Source organism: Setaria viridis, chromosome 4 (genome assembly GCF_005286985.2).
Source record: "Setaria viridis chromosome 4, Setaria_viridis_v4.0, whole genome shotgun sequence".
NCBI lineage: Eukaryota > Viridiplantae > Streptophyta > Magnoliopsida > Poales > Poaceae > Setaria > Setaria viridis.
The window spans coordinates 1,465,936-1,484,251 of NC_048266.2; the positions used below are offsets into that span (position 1 = coordinate 1,465,936).

Here is an 18,316-nt window from a genome sequence, read left to right on the forward strand (position 1 = left end):
TTTCTATTTTCTTGCTTGTCCTTTCTCCACAAGTTCTTGTCCAGAAGCTTGGAACAGGAACACTGTTTCTTGCAGCATTCATTTGAGAGCTACGGTCATATCACGACAGATTTAGATCCATCACCAAATGGTTATTATAAGATAATAAACATTTGGATGTATGGCGTGAAGGTAGAATACTAGAATGTGACATGATATTTGAAGCTAATTATAATCCACCTTCCACAACTACCAGTTTAATCCAGATATCACAGCTATACAACGATCTCACGATGAATACCTGGGAGCTACAATTACACTTGCATTCTCGTGGACTGCAGCATTTCAGCGCCACGAGCACAATTAACAGTTCAGAAAGGGGAGAACCTACAGCACTGTGGACACAAAACTCTACCCACATCCGCTAGAAACCAATGACATTACAAAATAAAGCTCCACTAAGCCTGCTCTTGGGATGCAGGAGAAGCAACATTAGCGCGATCTCCCCTTTTCAGCTTGAATGGAAGATACAACGTGGCCACCGGTGCTACCGGATGGTGATGTACCGGTTTGTGCCATGCTTGGCCCAGTGGTCCTTGAGGTCCACCGGCGTCGAGAGATCGTGGCCTTCAGCTGCCAGCCGGCTAAGCAACTTCGTGAACGCACTGCCGCTCATCTTCCTTCCACCCATGCGAGCGTGGCGCCTGTTGGGCATCACAGGAAGTGGGTACATGGACATGCTCATGGTGCAGCAGGACGACTGCCACCCGCCATTTCCCCACTTGTAGCACTGACGGAGCTCACCCGTGCACGAGCAGGCAGGTGCGGGCATGGTTGACTCATCGAATGGGACCTGGTTCAGTCCAAGATCTTGGTCCTTCCACTCGTTCTTCATCACAGAAGCACGAGCTGAATCTTCACCCCCACCTGACATTCCCCCATTCTTCCAGTCACCAGCGACTTTCTTAGTTTTCCGAAGCACACCTGATGGCCTCTTCAATGGCGAAGCCTGGGAACTATTCTTCCTTGGCTTCTTCCCCTTCCCAATACTACTTGGAGCTGTTGTGATAGGGTATGCTTCCGATATGTGCATTTCTCTGGTATGGTCATATGGAGAATCGGCCAGCTGCAATGGGGATGTTTGTACATGAGATAGCTGGTCATGGTTGTGGATGTTCTTCGTACCATTAAGAGGAGGTACTTGGTGAAATCCATTCCCGTTATTCATATTAAACCCATTTGTACGGGCAAGTTCAAGTGCAGCAAGGGCATTGTCCCTCTCTACAATCGCAGCATTCCGTTCAGCCATTGCAGCATCCCTCTGGGCAAACGCCATGTCTCGCTCAGCTATAGCAGCTTTCTTCTCAGCGAGAGCATGGTCCCTTTCTCTGATGGCACTGTCCTTCTCATTCATCAGTGCCAGGAGATTCATACTATGATGGTCCTTTAGCTGAGGCATCATCCACTGAAACACAGAACATGCATCACAAATCCATTGTAGGAAAAAACATGCTTGCAATAGACAACAGTAGCTACTAGTTTGTCATATGTAAATTCTAATCAATGCTGAAACAAAATACATGCATGTTCCACACTGCACATTTAGTCCTACTTGCTAACTATACAGCATAACCAAAGAGAAGCCAATTGCATCGGCGTTCAGTGTTGCACCAGTGAGATAGGATAAAATTGAACAGGAAGCTAAAATAGGCTGCAACATTGCTTGTTTTAGGATAACAAATGTAACTGTTGTTATAGTGTCACATTTGCAACATAAATTCTCAACATTCCTCATCAGAATAAATGTGGTAGACGATAAATAAACACCCGAGAAAACTAGCCAAAAACGACAACTATAATATATCAATATCACTGAGAGAATGAAGTTAGACAAAGTCTAATCTAGATAATGACTATGCAAAAATGCATGACAAGTGCTTGGAAGTTCAAGAGTTCTCAATATTAAGGTACAGGGAGTTGGCATGTATAATAGTTCGTTCCAAAATGAAAAACATCATATGCCTCGCAGGTTTCAACATTGTAGCTTCAATACAATACAGCAAGTAGCACTTAGCAGATATGAACAGTAAATAAGCAGTTGAGCTGTTTGGATATGTTGGCCCAAAAATAGCTCCTCTACTCATAAGAATTCAAAGTCTAACTACCTATCCAGAAAAAGCAATAGATCAGACAAAAACTCATAACAAGCTACCCCATGCAAAAATTAAATGATCAGACTGCTAAATAATCCTGCATAAGGTGTTTTGTTCTTTGACTAGTTAACATTAGCCATTACATATGTATGTAAAGATGGACAGCTGGTACCAGCCTTTATCTCTCTGTTTTAGTAATCAGACTTTCAGCTTAACTTAAGCTGGACTGGTTTGCTCTTGGTGCAGAGAGGGCATAATTACATTTTTTGACTCGTCTATAGATACTTCACCCCATACATCCTTAAAAACAAGGTTAGCTACAGCACAATGTCCAATGGTGAAAGCCGCAGATGCAATGTTTTATGGCATGTTTAGTTAGTGTATTTCACATGACAGAGGAACATGTTTAAATATGAAATGCTGCATAACTAGATGTCGAATTACACAAACCTGAGTATGAACTGCTTTATATTGGTCAGGCCTTTGCCTGCCATTTTCTCTATGCCCAAGGTTGTCCATCATTACATCTGCTTGCCGCCAACAAAATAGGGCAGCTATGCCTATGAGATCAGTAGACCACCTGAAAAAAGGGAACAAAATCAATGACACAGCATATTTTTGCAAGTTCACAGATCTAGAACAACAGTGGCCAGAGAGGAAATGCAAAAGGGTTTCACTATTGAATGGAGGATTACATAGTATCTCAACTGCAGCAAGTTCAACAAAGAGGATGTATAAGAACAGAAGGTCACCGTAAAATTGGAGGAAAAGGACACACAAGAAGCTACATGTATGGATCCAGGCCCAGTTTTCACCAGGGTATAGCTTGGTGGGTGAGCAAGATAACATTTATCATGTTAATTATTGAGTTATGGCTCCAAAATATTTGAAGAGGGTAGTTCTGGATGGACTCCAAAACCAGAGTTCTATTAACTGAAAAATGCTTCGATGGATTGTCACACAAATTTAGCAGAAAGCCAGAAACATATGTTAGTACAACATAAGTCGTATACATCCTGTGGCAAGAGGTATGAACAAATGCATGTAGCGCATACTCACTGCAACAGCAAAATAGTGTGCAATCTCTAGAAGGGTTTGTTCCAAGATAGTCACCAGACGAACATCAGGGGCCATATCCTCAAGAAAGCAGGCAGCAAACAAGAGAATAAAAAACGTGCATCGGCGTTCCCAAAAGGTACCGGAGCTTCTCACAAACCCTATCCGCAACAGCAACCGGTTTCATGGATTAGCATAAATGCGATCATTGCAGGCAGCGGTCAGATACGGCAAGTGTACACGCAAAATAACATTAGCTAGACTGAACACCCATCAACAAAGCGATTAACTTCTGAACTACAGCTGAGGAGGTATTACTGGCATGACTCTGAATATGAACTTCACAGGCTTATAAAGCACAGAAAACGCTCCAACTCAAACAGTGGCACACAATTCCCAGTTGCTTTCAACATTTTACATGTGGTTTAGGGCGGGACCTGACGACCCTACCAGATAGTCAAGCATATAATCAGTCAATGCCCATACCACACTGACAAAGCATGTCTGGGATTAGCATCCCAGCGTGGCAAAGGGAGAAGTGGCAGAAGCAACTAGTAGGGCACCACTAAATTCCCATCCCACCAACTCCAAAGGCAGCAGGGCACTCGTAATCCCAATGCACGGCGAGGTGATCACAGTATCACACCACCAAACGATCACATCAAGCACGAACGCTGCTACTGGCAGCAAACTAGCAGTACCACTGCCACTTAACCGTCCTACAACCTTGCGCACACCGCGCAGCTCCAGGAGGCAGACGGGGAGCTCAACTGGCCCCCATCCCCGCGGGTCTAATTGGTCCAGGAACTCACAATAAACAGGGTACAAAAAACGGGAGACACAAATCAGAGGCACTAAACCCTAGATCACCCAATCGGCCAGCACCAGCGCCACCATAACCCGCGCGGATTCGCTGAGGGGGGAGAATATCCTAACCCTCCGCCCTCATCCAATGTGGCCTCCAACGAGCGAAACCATGGAGGGGGAAAAATGGGGGGAAATCGCATCCCGATTGCTGAAGCAATAGAGAGATGGGAGCGGTTACCGTACACTATCAGGAGCTGAGTGTCCTTCTAGTTCTAGAGGCTTCCATCGGAGGAAGAACGGGCGCGCGCGACCGGCCTGCCGCCCGTGGGCTCCGCCGCCGTCGAGCGAGCAGCAGCTGGTGGGAGAGCGAGGGGAGGAGGGAACGGCAGTGGGGCGGAGGCGAGGAGCGGGGGAGGGGGGGGGGGGCGCTCCGAGGTAGCTGGTGCGGCTGCTAGTTACCACCACTGCCTCTCCCTCTGTCTCTCTCTCTCTCTCTCTCTTCCCTCTCGTTCTCTCTCTTCCCCTCTTGCCCTCCCTCTCTCTCTCTTCCCTCCCCCCCTCTCTTCCCTCTCGGTCTCTCTCTTCCTCTTGCTCCTCTCTCTCTCTCTCTGCCTCTTCTCTCTCTCTACCTTTTTTATTTTTTTTGGCTGGTAGGGGTTGGGGGAGCAAGCGGCTAGCGAGTGTTGCGGAGGCGGAGGAAGCGAGAGTGGGAGGGGGCCCACCGGTCATAGAGAGACGGCGGCGTACGGGCGCGTGTAGATGGACGGAAGGGGAGGGGGATGGCACGCAGCTTTCCTCGCACAGCCTCACTATTGCAGCGCAGAGCGTGACAGGATTTTGTGCCCGCCCGGCAGAGCCTTCGGCGTCGTGCCTCTGCAGCAGGGGCCCACCACCAGGCACCGACGCAGGAAGCGGATACGCGTGGGGGTGGCTATATAATCGGTTTTCGTCGCTAGAAGACGGAAAGTCTAGAAGTTCATTTCGACTCCATGGAAACAAAGACTTGGCACCAAGATTCCGCTGTCCTAATAATCTAGTCAACCAACCACAAGGGTAATCTAGTCAGAAGTAAGGGCGGAACGATGCCCTCTGCTATGCTCGGTGCTGCAAACTTCCACGGCAGTCGCAAGGATCAAAATACAGGGACACATTGTGTCTGCCGAACGGTCGAGTCCCCCCACTCCACAGTCCCATGGGTGCGTGAAGCCGTCAATCCTTGGCCGACATCGACCAGCCGCTGCTCACGTCGCCGCATTCCACAGTCCCATGGGTGCGTGAAGCCACATCCTCGGCCGGCGTCGACCGGCCGCTGCTCACGTCGCCGCGTTCGGTGGCGCCACACCACCGCGTGCTAGGAGAGAATTGACCTTTCATCCAGCCCCTTTAGTTTCGGATAACATTGGATCCGTGACTAAAGTGACTTTAGTCCTGGGTCAAAAATGAGGCACCGAAAGGACAACGACGGGAGGGGGTTTAGTTCTAGTTGTAAAGATCTAGCACCGACGTCCATCCTTTTCTCCCGGTTGGAAAATTCCAACCGGGACAAAACCCCCCTCCCCCCTTTATTTCCGGTTGTTAATTTCAACCAGGATAAAAAAATTTAGACCTGTTTGTTTAGGCTTGAACAAACAGTCAGCTTCTGAGCTGAGCTTTCTGAAAGCCAAAAGCCCTCGGAAGTTATGATTGCATGGAAAACCCAGAAGCAGTGAAATGTGAGCTTTCCGCAGCTTTCTACATCAAGGTCGCTAAAATTACCCACCTGCCATAATTTATGTTGCGAGCCAGTCATTTTTCTTTCCTCAGCTCCATCTCCATTTGCGTCGTCTCCCTCTCCTCCGATCTTGTGGTGCCCGAGCATTTGGGCGGGTAGGCGCCTCCTTGCCCCCTCATCACCAACCCACCCCGCCCCACCCCAGTGCGCCGCGCCGCGCAAGTGGTTGGTCGGCTGCCCCGAGCCGGGGGGCTGAGGCAATGCCGGAGGCGGTGGCGCGGCCGTCGGGGTCGGATTCGGCAGGCGAGGAGGCCGAGCAGAAGGAGTTCTATGAGTCGCTGGATCGGATCCTCTCCTCCTCCTGCTCCTCCTCCTCCTCCTCCTCCTCCTCCTACTCCTCTACCTCCGCCTCCGACGACGATGCGGACCGCCGCCGCCGCAGGCGCTCCCAGCGCCACCTGCAGCAGCCCCCGCCAACGCACACCTCCGCATATGACATCTGGATCTCCTCGAGGAGCGCCGCCGTCGCCGCAGGCGCTCCCAGCGCCACCTGCAACAGCCCCCGCCGATGCACACCTCCGCGTATGATGTTTGGATCTCCTCGAGGAGCGTCGCCGCCTCTTGCTCCAACGCCTCAGCCTCTCCTCCAAGATGCCGCCGCAGCCTCCCTCGTCACACCGCTCACCTCGCTCGCCGTCCCCTCCGGCGTCTTCCCCGGCCTCGCCTCCGCCCGCCGCCGAGGAGCCTAGATCCGGCAGGCTCGGGAAGCCGCCGCAGGGGAGCTCCTCCACTCCAAATCTCCCCCGCCGGCGCAGCACCCCTCCTCCCTGGCGTCCCTTCCCCTGTCGGTCTCACCTCCGGCCGCCCCCGCCCCTTCCCTCTTCCCATCGGTCTTGCCTTTCGACCGTCGAGCAAGGGCAAAGGCCAATAGATCCAGCCGGCATCCAAGGTTGAAGAAAAGTCTGATATGTATACCCCACAAGACAGACACTACATCCCACCGTTCCAAAAGCTAGGTTGCTAGATGATGTTAGCTTTCCGAAAGCCAGCTTTCCGAAAGCCACGCTTCTAGGGAGCAAAAGCCAAAAGCTAACTTTTTGGAAAGCTTGCTAAAGCTCAAACAAACGGAGCCCTAGACCCAGTTAGAATTACCAACCAGGACAAAAGGGAGGGCCTTTGTCCCGGTTGGAATTTGGAGCATCCACACGACCCTCGAGGCAGCGCCTCCACCTTATCCTTTCATGCTCTCCTATCCACTTAATTATCTTCTATTTGTCCTCTTTTCTCCACCGACGCTCCCTTTCCTCATCCTCTGTCTCCACCGGCACTCCCTTGGCTTCCTCCCCATCTCTGCGCCGCTACCGCCCCTTCCCCCTCTGCTGCCCCTCCCCCTCCCCTCTGCTCGCCCCTCACTGACAGTGAGGAGGGCGAGGGCAGAGCAGAGGCGGGACTAACAGGACTAAAAAAAAATCGGGATTAAAGGGTCTTAAACCCCTTCGCGATATTGAAGAGATACGACCCTACCAACCAACGGGCCTAACGGTCAGTTTTCCGTCCTCGTACACTCGGCATGGCAACTGGCAACCGAAGTGTGCCAGCGCTACGGTCTTCGCTGTCCCTGGCGGACGCGTGCGCACACACCAACATTTCCGCGCGGCTTTCCTCCCTTCTCGTGAACCGGGCAGAGCCTCATCGGCTCGTCATCCCCTGGCGACTGGTGTCGTACTGACGCCAACCAACAGAAATCCAGAAGCTTCTCGATCTACCACCTCCCGCGCCATGGAACACACTCAGGATCGAGCCGTGCCACTCTGACACCGTTCCTCCCAAGCGTCAGCAGGAGGCAACGATCGTACACCGTTCCGAATCTGAGCTCTGTGTAATCCTATGATTTCTAGTCGCAGTATCACGCAGAGTCAAAATTAAGCCAGCATCAGTGATTGAACTAGCACGATGATCTCATCAAGCATCGTCACACACTCAATACTCAGCTAGCAGATCACTACACTACACTGAGATCGGTTCTTCTTCCGAGCACCAGCAGAAGCTAAAGCGCGCGCTTATTCCCATCACACCTCACTGGTTCCGGTATTTACAACACGCCGTCACACACACGGCGGAGACGACCGATACTGCACCGGAGTGCTCGCTACTACTAATTCACTACTGCAGCTACTACCAGCTATACACGGACGGCGGCGCGCAGACACGGGGACCAAGACGACACGGCGCTGGCGCTGGCGGTTGATCAGGCGCTGGCCTTGTTCGCCGCCTTCCTGGCTACGGCGGCGCGGACGGGCCTGGCCGCCTGCTTCGGCTTCGGCATCGGCTGCGCCGGCGCCGGCGCCGCCTTCCTGGCCCGCTTCGCGCGCGCCTTCTTCGCCTCCGCGGGGGCGGCCGGCTTCTTCTTCTTGGCGGGCGCGGCGGACGCCGCCGCCCTCTTGCGCTTGCCCGCCGCCGGCGCCTTCGCCCTCGCCATCGCGGCGGCGGCCTTCTTCTCCTCGGCCGCGGCGAGCTTGAAGGAGGCCTTGACCTTGACGAGCCGGCCCTTGGCGGCGAAGTTGCGCAGCTGCACGGCCAGCACCTTGCGGTAGTTGGCCGGGAGCACGTCCCGGTGCTTCTCCCCCATGTGCTTGGCGATCGCGTACGGGCTCGCCCCCGCCTTGCCGTCCTGCGACAGGATCGCCTCCTTGATCATCTGATCGCACCAGAACCCACTCATCAGTGTTCATTCACGCAGCACAATCAAGAGAAATTCTTCGATCAACCGTGCTAACAAAAGAAAAGATCGAATCTTTCGCTCACCTCGAAGTAGGGCGGGTGGTGCGGCCCGGCGGACTTGGGCTTCCTGCTCCGCGGCTTCTTCACCTTCTTCTCCACCTCCTCGGGCTTCTTCCCCTCCGCCTCCTCTGCCTTCTTCCCCTCCTCCGCCGCCGGCTTCGGCTCCTCCTCCACCTTCTCCGGCGCCTCCACAGCGCCCGCTTCCTTCACTTCCTCCACCTTCTCCGGCGCCGGCGCCTCGGCAACGACCGGTGCAACTTCCTCAGTCGCGGTCGCCATGGGAAACAAAGATCACTCTACTCTGTTTCGGTGTGCCTGGTGATGCAAGCGGATTTTTCAGTGGCGTGACGAGCCGCTGATTCGCGGCGCGCGATTTATAACGGCCAACGGCGCGCTCCGATTGGTCGGACAACGGCGCACGCGGATCGGGATCCTCGGGCGACGCATCCTGGGCGTACGCGTGGCCGCGCGATGCGGCCGCCTGGCCCCCGGAGGCTTCTGGACTTCTCAAGCGGGTGTGCTCGGACGCTTCGGGGGAGTGTGTTGTGTTTTCGCGTGTTTTTGGGTGGATGGATTTGAGGGCGAATTGGGGGTGAAAATTTTGGAGTTTGTTGGAGGTTTTCGGTTTGGAGTGGAATTGGGGGTGATGCGGGTGTTGGGGATTTTGAATCCGGAGGAATGGTTTTGATTCGAGGGAGAATTTTGAAGGTTTTGTGACATGGTGTGCTTTTTTGTGTTTGTGTTGAGGCTGAAGGTACGTACGGTTTGAGGATTGATCAGAGGTGACGAACTCGACGTTAGCTATAGCGTCTTACACCTGGGAATTTAGGTTACGATCATGTTTATAATCTGTACTAACCACTATGCTTTAATAAGAAACCCGTGAACAATTGAAAACTCATGCTAAAAGAAACAGCTGAAAATTTATGAAACTCGAAGATCTCAAAGTTATTTTTGTCCGTTCCTCCTATTCCTCCTCCAAAAATTTAAGGAATTTTATCCAAAGTCAAAGCGACTTGGTCAATCCCAAGACATTGCATAAAAAGTAGCTCCATCAATCTTGCTCGAGGCATTTTTCGTAAAAGGAAATAAAAATATATTGCATCTACGATAGTAAATAAATTGTTCACATTTCATAAGGATTTAACGTTATATTACAGTGTTAGTGCGTTTCGTGTGCTCCAGCAGCAGTCAAGCGAATTGATATGGGTTAGCGTTAAAAAAAAGCGCAAATAAGCTAATTCAGTACCGGGATGGGCCTCGAAGAACGGGGCACCGAGTTTCCCCCCGCCAGCTGGGCCAAATTCTCTATTGCCAGCCAAATAGGCCGGCCCCCAAAGCCAGGTCCAGCGTCCAGGAGAGCCGAGGTCCCCTCTATTCGATCCGCTAAACTATTCGGCCGCAACAGGTGGGAGTGTCTACAGGACACTCGAGTGTTTTAGAGCAGGCTCGTGCTCGATTTTTATGGCCATCCGATGAAATCAAACGGCTGTCCAGCAGAAGCCAACACACATGCCATGTTTCTTCTTCAAGCTTTGTTTACCTAACGTGCCACTGCCTCGGTTCCGCCCCAGCGTGCCACTGCCCAGCCGTGGTGAGACCCTGCTGCCCGCGGCAGCTGCCTCCCTGCCCGCCCCCTGTTGCCGCCGCTATCGCAACCATCGCCACCGTCCATGCCCTACCCACCGGATGTCCTCCACATCCCCGTCGGTGGCGCCATCCCCGCCATGCCTCGCCGCCCGCCACCCGCAGCCTCCGCCGGTCCAGCCTGCCGCCGCGACCCTTCCTCGAAGCTCGTCGGATTTCGGTGAACTCGACCCCAACCTAACCCAACCCCACGTCGAGACCCTAACCCCAAATCCATAGTCCTAACCTCGTTGCCTCGTTGGAGATCTGGCAAAATCGAAGAAGAAGCACTTTGGCACGGGGAGCAGCTGGATAGGGGAGTGAAAAGAATCGAGTGCTCAGGCTCGGAGAAACACTCGAGCGAGCGTTGGCTTTTTCCCTTTTCAAAACCGCCTCAAAAGGAAGGGATCAAGCGCGTGTCGCACGTGCTACCCCTTTTCCCCCACCGTCCTCAAATTCAACGCGGAAAACTACCCCAGCTGGGCTCCGTTTCCCCGCCGGCTGGAGGTTAGGTCAGAACCGTAAATAAGGGAATTCACTACCGGGTTGGGCTCCATTTTGCCGCCAGCTGTTGTTTTTGTGGGCCGGGACAAATTCTCTATTTTCCCAGGGCAGTCTGCTAGGCCCGGTCCCTCGAAAACTGCCACCTTGTCAACGGTCCAACAAGTTGGACCTCAGGAGTTGCCCAACGAAGGGCTCCTCAAAGATGTTCGATCCGCTTCACCCTAAACGATTTTTTTTTAAAAAAAAAGTGACCCAAAGCGATTTGAAAACCACACCAAAAAAGGATCAGCATCACTAACACTCAAGTAATTTTCTATTACTCTCTTCAGTCGATTTTTTCCCTCGAGGCAGAAGGCCGCCAGCTCGCCGAGGCCCGAGGCCGAGCCAATGGCGGCGCCCGCGACTCTCCTCCGACAACTGCGCGGCCCCGTCGGCCATCGCACGCACGCTCGAAAAGTCGGGGTGCCCAGCTTTTTCTGGGTGGTGATGCCGAAGGATACCTCGCCGGACCGACAAGGCCGTCGCCGAGGGAGAGGTCGGAGAAGATGGCCGTCATCCGCCGCGAAACTGGTCGCCGGACAGCCGGAACTCGCGGTCGTAGCTCCTCCATGGCCTGATCACTAGAGCTTCTCGCCGCCACGTCGGTTGATTTCGTCCATTTTCTGGTTTGAATAGCATGGACGTACTTACGCTTGTTTCAGTTTTCTGTGTTGCTTTCCGCATCAGGCGTGTGAGGGCTCCGCGCATGGGCCTCCCTGACCACTCTTTCAGTATTGTATGTAGCATCCAATTTTCTGGGTGATTCGGGTTTGATTTTTACTCGTTTTTTCTTGTTGTTTTTAGGTTTAGAAAATCGACTGTTCACTCAATTTTTCTCACCAGGAAGCTACATACAAAATCGAGGGAGATAAAAACGAAAATCACGCGAATGTTGTGTAGTCACTCAAATTCAGTATTGATCTGGCCTTGGGCTAGGGTTAAAACCGTAAATATGCAAATTCAGTATCGGGCTGGGCCAATTTTTCTATTGCCACCCGGGCGGGACGGGGGACAGCCTAATAGGCCCGCCCCCAAGCCAGGTTAGTCCATTGAAGGTGTCTCCTCGAAAATTCGATCGGCGTATCTGAAACGATACGCGGCAACAATTACGAAAACCGCATCAAAAGGGATGATCGACCCGGCAAATTCCACTCCCGGTGGAAAAAGAAATCCAGTAAAATCTCACAAGATAATCGGCGCCTAACACGACACCACTTCGCTGTCAAAGCAGCGAGCACGCGCATGACGTCATGTTCAATAATAACGAACCACAAGTAATTGAAAACTCATCATGTTCAATGAAACGCCTGAAAACTAACGAAACTAGAAAACCTGTTACTTTATCCGTTCCCATTCTCAAATTGTTTTAGTTTTATCCAAAATCAAAACGACTTTACCAGTCTCGAAACATTGTACAAAGCGACTTCAACAACCTTAGCACATGACATGTAAATGTAACGAATTCAGTATCGGGCTGGGCTCGGAAGAACTGGGTTCCGTTTCGGTCCAGCTGTTAGCTGGGCCAAACTCTCTATTGCCAGGGCCACCCAAGCCACATCTAGCCAATTGAAGGTCCCCTCTATTCGATCCGCTGAAACGATTCGACCGTAACAGTTACCGTTCCGATTTGAAAACGTCCTAAAAAAGGATCAGTCATCACAAAACTGCTACCTTGTCTAGTCCAACGGTCCGTTTTGCCGCCAGCTATTTGTTGGCTGGGCCAAATTCTGTATTGCCCCGCCGCCAGGGAAGCAGCAGTCTGCTAGGCCCGGGCCCACCAAACTGCCACCTTGTCTAGCCCAACGGTCCAACAAACCAACAAAGGGGTGTTTGCAGGGACTAAACTTTTAACCCTATCACATCGAATGTTCGAATACTAATTATGAGGATTAAATATGAGCTAATTACAAAACTAATAGCAGAACTCCGAGGCTAAATCGCGAGACGAATCTATTAAGACTAATTAATCCATCATTAGCAAATGGTTAAATAGACTAATTAGGCTTAATGGATTCGTCTCGCGATTTAGTCTAGGAGTTGTGCAATTAGTTTCGTAATTAGCATATATTTAATACTCCTAATTAGTGTCAAACATCTGATGTGACATGATTAAAGTTTAGTCCCGTCTCCCAAACACACCCAAAGGATCAACATCACAAGGATTGGATCCGCTCGGTCCAAAACGATTTGAAGACCGGCCCGAAAAAGGATCAACATCACAAGCGCGTCCTTTTCCCACCGCCCTCCGAAAGTCAACGCGGAAGTTACCCTCCAGGTGTCGAAAAAAAAAAGCGGTAAAACGCGTACTCCACCACGGAGACATTATGACTAGGCAGGGAAAGAGAAATCAGTAAAGTCAAAGCGAGTTTTTAGTTTTATCCAAAGTCAAAGCGACAACATCAATCTCAAGCAATTGCGTAAAGCAACTTCATCAACCTTTGAGACATTGCGTGTAACGTGCCTCGTAATAAGAAAACTAAAAGAAACATTGCATCTGCAGTATCGTAAAATAATTATGCTTTTTTAAAAAGGATTTAATGTTGGTGCAAGCGAATTGATCTGGGGTGCTAGAGTTGACTGCGTAAATACGCGAATTCAGTACATCGTTCTGGGCTTGGAAAGAACTAGGCTCCGTTTCCTCGCCAGCCGTTAGCTAGGCCAGTTTCTCTATTGCCACCTGGAGGACAGCTAAATAGGCCTGCCCCAGGCCCAGGTCCAGGTGACTAGGTGAGTAGCCAGCCCACTGAAGGTCTCCTCAAAAATTGATCGGCGGAAACGTTACGCGGCAACAATTACTGCTCCGCTTCGGAAACCGCCAAAAAAAGGATCAACGCAGCCCTCCCACCAATTCAGATTTGCCAGCTAATCAAATTCAACGCAGCAAATTACACTCCCTGCGGTGCGGTCTCTGGAAAAGAAATCAAGTAAAAATCTCACAGGATAATGGACACCACTTAGCTGTCAAAGCAGCGTTGAATATACTGATAACGCCTGATACGCAGTAAATTGGTTGCGCATATATTTTATAAGGATTTGATGTTTATATACGTTGATGCATTTACTGTTGTTTATCTACCGGAGAAGCCCACTGCTCCAGCAGTCAAACGAATTGATCTGGGCTAGGGTTAAAACTTGAAGGAATATCGGATTGGTCCCGGAAGAATTGGGCTCCGTTTCCCGCCAGCTGTTAGCTGGCTGGGCCAAATTATCTATTGCCACCCGGGGACAACAGACAGCCGAATAGGCCCACCCCCAAGCCAGGTCCACGAGAGTAGCCCATTGAAGGTCCCCTCTAGTCGATCCGCTGAAACAATTGGGCCGCAACAGTTACCGTCCAGATTTCAAAACCGCCTCAAAAACGTTCAACATCACAAGCGTGTCGCGCACGCGCTGGGTGCTGCACTGCTGGCTGCTGCCCACCGAAATGATTTTTCTCTTCTGTTGCCGATAATCTTTGTGGTCCGTTTCTGTCTTTGTTTTGTCAGCTCGGCCTGTTACTGTATTTGTTTTGCATATTGTGCTGTCGAATTTGGTTAGCCCATTAGTAGCGCCCACAATCCTCAAGTCGTCGTCTTGTCTGTCTCCGGCAAGTCTCACGACATGACCTGGCATCGCAGGCGAGGGGTGGATGCGTGTTCCTGCACAGCATAGACCGATCTGCAGCTCCAGTCTTCTCAAAGGGCAGATTTGCTGCCGGACATCCTAGAATTACAATGTGACCTCCAAATATTTAATATGACATGAATTTTAGTCCGGACGGAGATCAAACAGCCCCTTATTTCGCCGAACAAGATGAAGAACGGACGAAGCGAGCGTGGGGAGGACAAGATGCGCTGGCGCTACTGGTGGTGAGCGGTAAGCGGCAAGCACCCAGGTTCAGGGACCCCGAGAGCACGACAGCTACATGCAGCGCGCTGCACGCCACCACGTCGCAAGGTGAAGAGCTAACAGACGATAGCAGAACGAAAGATGCAGAAATTAACTTTTTTTTTAGAGGAGAAATTAACGTAAGCTAACTTATTTATTGGGTAAAACTAACTTGCACAAGGGTAAAACTGACTTTTCACCCCCTTCTCTCTTATCCTACTAAAAATGAATATTTTATTTATTACAATGTCCACCAGCAAATATGCACAAAGCGGCGGTGTCTAACAACAAATCTGAAATTGAACGTTGTCTATCGCTCCCTCTGTCCTAAAAAGAATGCAATTCTTACTTTTTGAGGAGTCAAACAATCAACTTTGATCAAAGTTATAAAAAAATACTAACATTTATGTCTCCAAATAAATTTAGTATGAAAATATATTGCATGATTAATCTATTGTTATTTATTTTGTACTTAGTACTATTTTGTATAAATTTGATCAAATTTAAAATTGGTTGATTTTTTAAGAAGTGAGAGTTGCAATTTTTTTTATTGGGACGGTGGGAGTAGCAGGTACCACGTTCGTGCCATGTTCTATAGCAAAATTACCCCTTCTCAACCGGACGCCATGGCCACCCTGGGGCTGCGGCGTCTCCTCCCCCGTACAAACATTCACCCGATGCCGGCGACCGCCTCAAGGACGAAGTCATCGATAGGGCGCAGGTGCCGTTGATTTCGGGGCGGAGCAGAGATGAGTGACACTAGTTTACTTTTCAGTCGATTCTGTGTGCCGCTTGTTGTTCTCAAAATCGGCTGAAATTGGTTTTTCTCGTCACCCAAATTTCCTTCTATGATTTCATTGGAAAAAATCTGATTGAAACAAATAAAAAATAACTCGATTTGTTCTGCAGTCATTCCCCCCTTCCACCGTCCTTCCAATTCAGATTTGACCCCAACTCAAATTCGACGCGGAAAATAACCCCAGCTGTTACCTGGGCCAAATCGTCTATTGCAGCCGAATAGGCCGGGCACACCACTCAGCCTACAGGTTGGACCGCCAGGTCCTGAAGAGTAGTCCATTTTAAAGGCCCCCTCAGATTCGATCCGTGAAGAGTAGCCCATTGAAGGCCCGCCTCAATACGATCCGCCTGACTCTAACGATTCGGCGGCAACAATTACCGTTCCGATTTGAAAACCGCCTCATCAAAAAAGAAACATCACAGGCGTGTCGCACGTGTTGCCCTCTTCCCACCGCCCTCCCAATTCAGATTCGCCACCTTCTCGCAGTCAACTTCAAGGCGGAAATTACCTTCGGTGTAGAAAAAACCCAGAAAACCCCCAAAAGAATAATTGACACCACCTCGCTGTCAAAAGCAGCAAGCACGCGCAGCCGCACGACGTCAGCGACACGGTAAAAAACCCGCAAATTTCGCCACGTCGCAACGAACTACTCTGCCGACGACTAGTTAAAAGCGAAAAAACGTGTACAGCGCAGAAACCGCAGATTCCGGCGCCCCACCATCCCCACGAAGAAATCGTCAAGAACACGGCACCACGGCGACATTATCACGAGGGAGAGAGAGAAAAATCTCCAAACTGAGAGAGAACGATTAAGAACAGTGTAATTTCACTTCTAGAAACAGCACGGATTAGGTCTTTAACAAGCTTAGCTCCACATCTCGAAGCGAAGCCAAAATAACAGCAGAGCACGAAATAGACTTGTAAACCTGTTTTTACACTAACCAACCAAATCGAGAAACCGACAGCTAATACTGCTAATTCAGATCTGCTAGACGCTTCAGGAGGAGATCAACAAGCCGATTCCATCTTGACCTCCTCCCCTCCCTCCTGACTGCTGGAAACGGCGGCGGGGGCGGCTGCTTACGCGCGCTCGCCGCGGATGCGGCGGGCGAGCTGGATGTCCTTGGGCATGATGGTGACGCGCTTGGCGTGGATGGCGCAGAGGTTGGTGTCCTCGAAGAGGCCGACGAGGTAGGCCTCGGCCGCCTCCTGGAGCGCCAGGACCGCGTGGCTCTGGAACCGGAGGTCCGTCTTGAAGTCCTGCGCGATCTCGCGGACCAGGCGCTGGAACGGGAGCTTGCGGATCAGGAGCTCCGTGCTCTTCTGGTACTTGCGGATCTCCCGGAGCGCCACCGTACCAGGCCTGTAGCGGTGGGGCTTCTTCACGCCGCCGGTCGTGGGCGCAGACTTCCTCGCCGCCTGCAAACCAATCACAGACGCATATCAGCACAACTTGCCTCAAAACAGCCAGCGAATCTCGGCGAGAACAGAGCAGATCGGAAGGGAACAACGCGAGGGATGGAGACGGGGGCGAACCTTGGTGGCGAGCTGCTTGCGGGGGGCCTTCCCTCCGGTGGACTTGCGGGCGGTCTGCTTCGTACGGGCCATCTCTCCTCTTCTCGGCGACTTCCTTCCTCCTCCCTTCGCTTTTCTCCTCGGCTGATTTGGGGGCTGGAACTCGACGGCGACCAAGCGGCGGGTGCGGAAAGGCTAATAGCGGAGGAGGTTGGGGAGGCGCGGGGCGGATTTATATAGGACGGGGAGAGGGGAGCGGGGGGCGTGGGCGGCAGGAGACGCGTGGACCGAGGCGGTTTCGTGTGACCGTTGGGGAAGCCGATTCGGGATGCGCGATGTGATCGGACGGTGGTGGTTGGACGGGAGAAAGCACAGGATCCGTGGGAGGTCGGTGGGAGAAGCTGATTGGCGGAGCTCTGGGGAGGCACGGATCGGTGACGTGGTGGAGGGGCTGGGCCAGGATTGGCAGCGACCAGCGTGGTGCGCGCGTAGGCTTGGGCTGGGTGGGACGGAGAGTGCCGGTTTTGGACTTCTCGTGAGGAAACAAACTGCCGTTGTGTTTCATCGTTTTGGGCCTCGTTCAGCGCACTTTCTTCTGCGGCGCAGGGTTTTTTTGGGGTTGTTGGTTCGTTTCAGATTTTTCAAATCAAATTACAGGCAGAAAATAGTGGGAGATAGTACAAGACGCATCTCTGTTTCCCAAAAGTAGATTGTTTGACGTTCTTTAGTTCTTGGTTCTCTGCTTCTATGCTCCGAGAAAGAAAAAAAACTCTAAAACAGAAACCAGCGATTAGCCGATGCCTCTCTGATGCCTCTCTGTGTTACTTATGCCTCTCTGTGTTAGGTTTCAAAACATGTTAAAAATTGTATAAATTTTAAAAAACTATTTTCGATCAACCAAACTCTTAAATCAAAGATTCACCATTTTACTTGCTTCCAAGCTTGTATAAGTAGGATGAAATTGGATAAATGCTATACAAAGAAAAAGGATGAGGACGACGAGCATGTTCTAGATGTTTTTCGCTTGATTTGCATGTTCTCAAGTATGCACATTTGAGGTACGCTTGATTTGCCATGCTTTACCCGCTAAGAACAGGCATTTGAAAGCATATTTGAATATTACTTTGCTCAATAATTTTGATCCACGTAGCAAGGATTTCCTTCCACACGCAAGAAAGTCAAATCCAATCTACTATGTGAGCAAGGTTAGTCAAATTCAGTTCATCGGAAGGTCGAAGACTAGAAATGTCAATAGTGACTATTGGACCGAGGTCCTCATCGCCGAACCAAAGTCGTAGCCCCAAAATCATGCCTCCCTTGTAGATCAACATCGTCGAACCAAAATCATAGCCCCAAAATCATGCCTCCCTTGTAGATCGACTTCTTTTGGCCTTCCCTTTGCCAGTTTGAGACATGCTCCCTCGAATCGAGCTTCTTATCTAGCTATGTCAAGAGGTGAGGAAATTCTTGTTCGTCTAG

The 18,316-nt window shown here is 51.0% G+C and overlaps 3 protein-coding genes across 4 annotated transcripts; all 3 read right to left on the minus strand.

Moving 5' to 3' along the window:
- Nucleotides 1–177: 177 nt before the first annotated feature.
- LOC117853959 (barley B recombinant-like protein D) lies at nt 178–4,600 on the minus strand. 2 transcript variants are annotated; one of them, XM_034736234.2, is made up of 3 exons: nt 4,239–4,600; nt 2,583–2,712; nt 178–1,444 (listed from the first exon to the last, which is right to left on the minus strand). In XM_034736234.2, the coding sequence occupies exons 2-3, from the start codon at nt 2,652–2,654 to the stop codon at nt 527–529; spliced, it is 990 nt and encodes a 329-aa protein (XP_034592125.1). In that variant the 5' UTR covers nt 2,655–2,712; nt 4,239–4,600; the 3' UTR covers nt 178–526. The 2 variants fall into 2 exon arrangements, with proteins under 2 accessions (XP_034592125.1, XP_034592126.1); XM_034736235.2 differs by having other exon boundaries at nt 4,234–4,600.
- A 3,028-nt stretch (nt 4,601–7,628) lies between these two features.
- LOC117851346 (uncharacterized) lies at nt 7,629–8,845 on the minus strand. Its single transcript, XM_034733148.2, has 2 exons — nt 8,512–8,845; nt 7,629–8,404 (listed from the first exon to the last, which is right to left on the minus strand). Exons 1-2 carry the CDS (start codon nt 8,764–8,766, stop codon nt 7,955–7,957), a joined length of 705 nt encoding a protein of 234 aa, XP_034589039.1. The 5' UTR covers nt 8,767–8,845; the 3' UTR covers nt 7,629–7,954.
- A 7,286-nt stretch (nt 8,846–16,131) lies between these two features.
- Nucleotides 16,132–17,053, minus strand: LOC117854032 (histone H3.3). Its single transcript, XM_034736311.2, has 2 exons — nt 16,859–17,053; nt 16,132–16,741 (listed from the first exon to the last, which is right to left on the minus strand). Exons 1-2 carry the CDS (start codon nt 16,928–16,930, stop codon nt 16,403–16,405), a joined length of 411 nt encoding a protein of 136 aa, XP_034592202.1. The 5' UTR covers nt 16,931–17,053; the 3' UTR covers nt 16,132–16,402.
- Nucleotides 17,054–18,316: the final 1,263 nt, after the last annotated feature.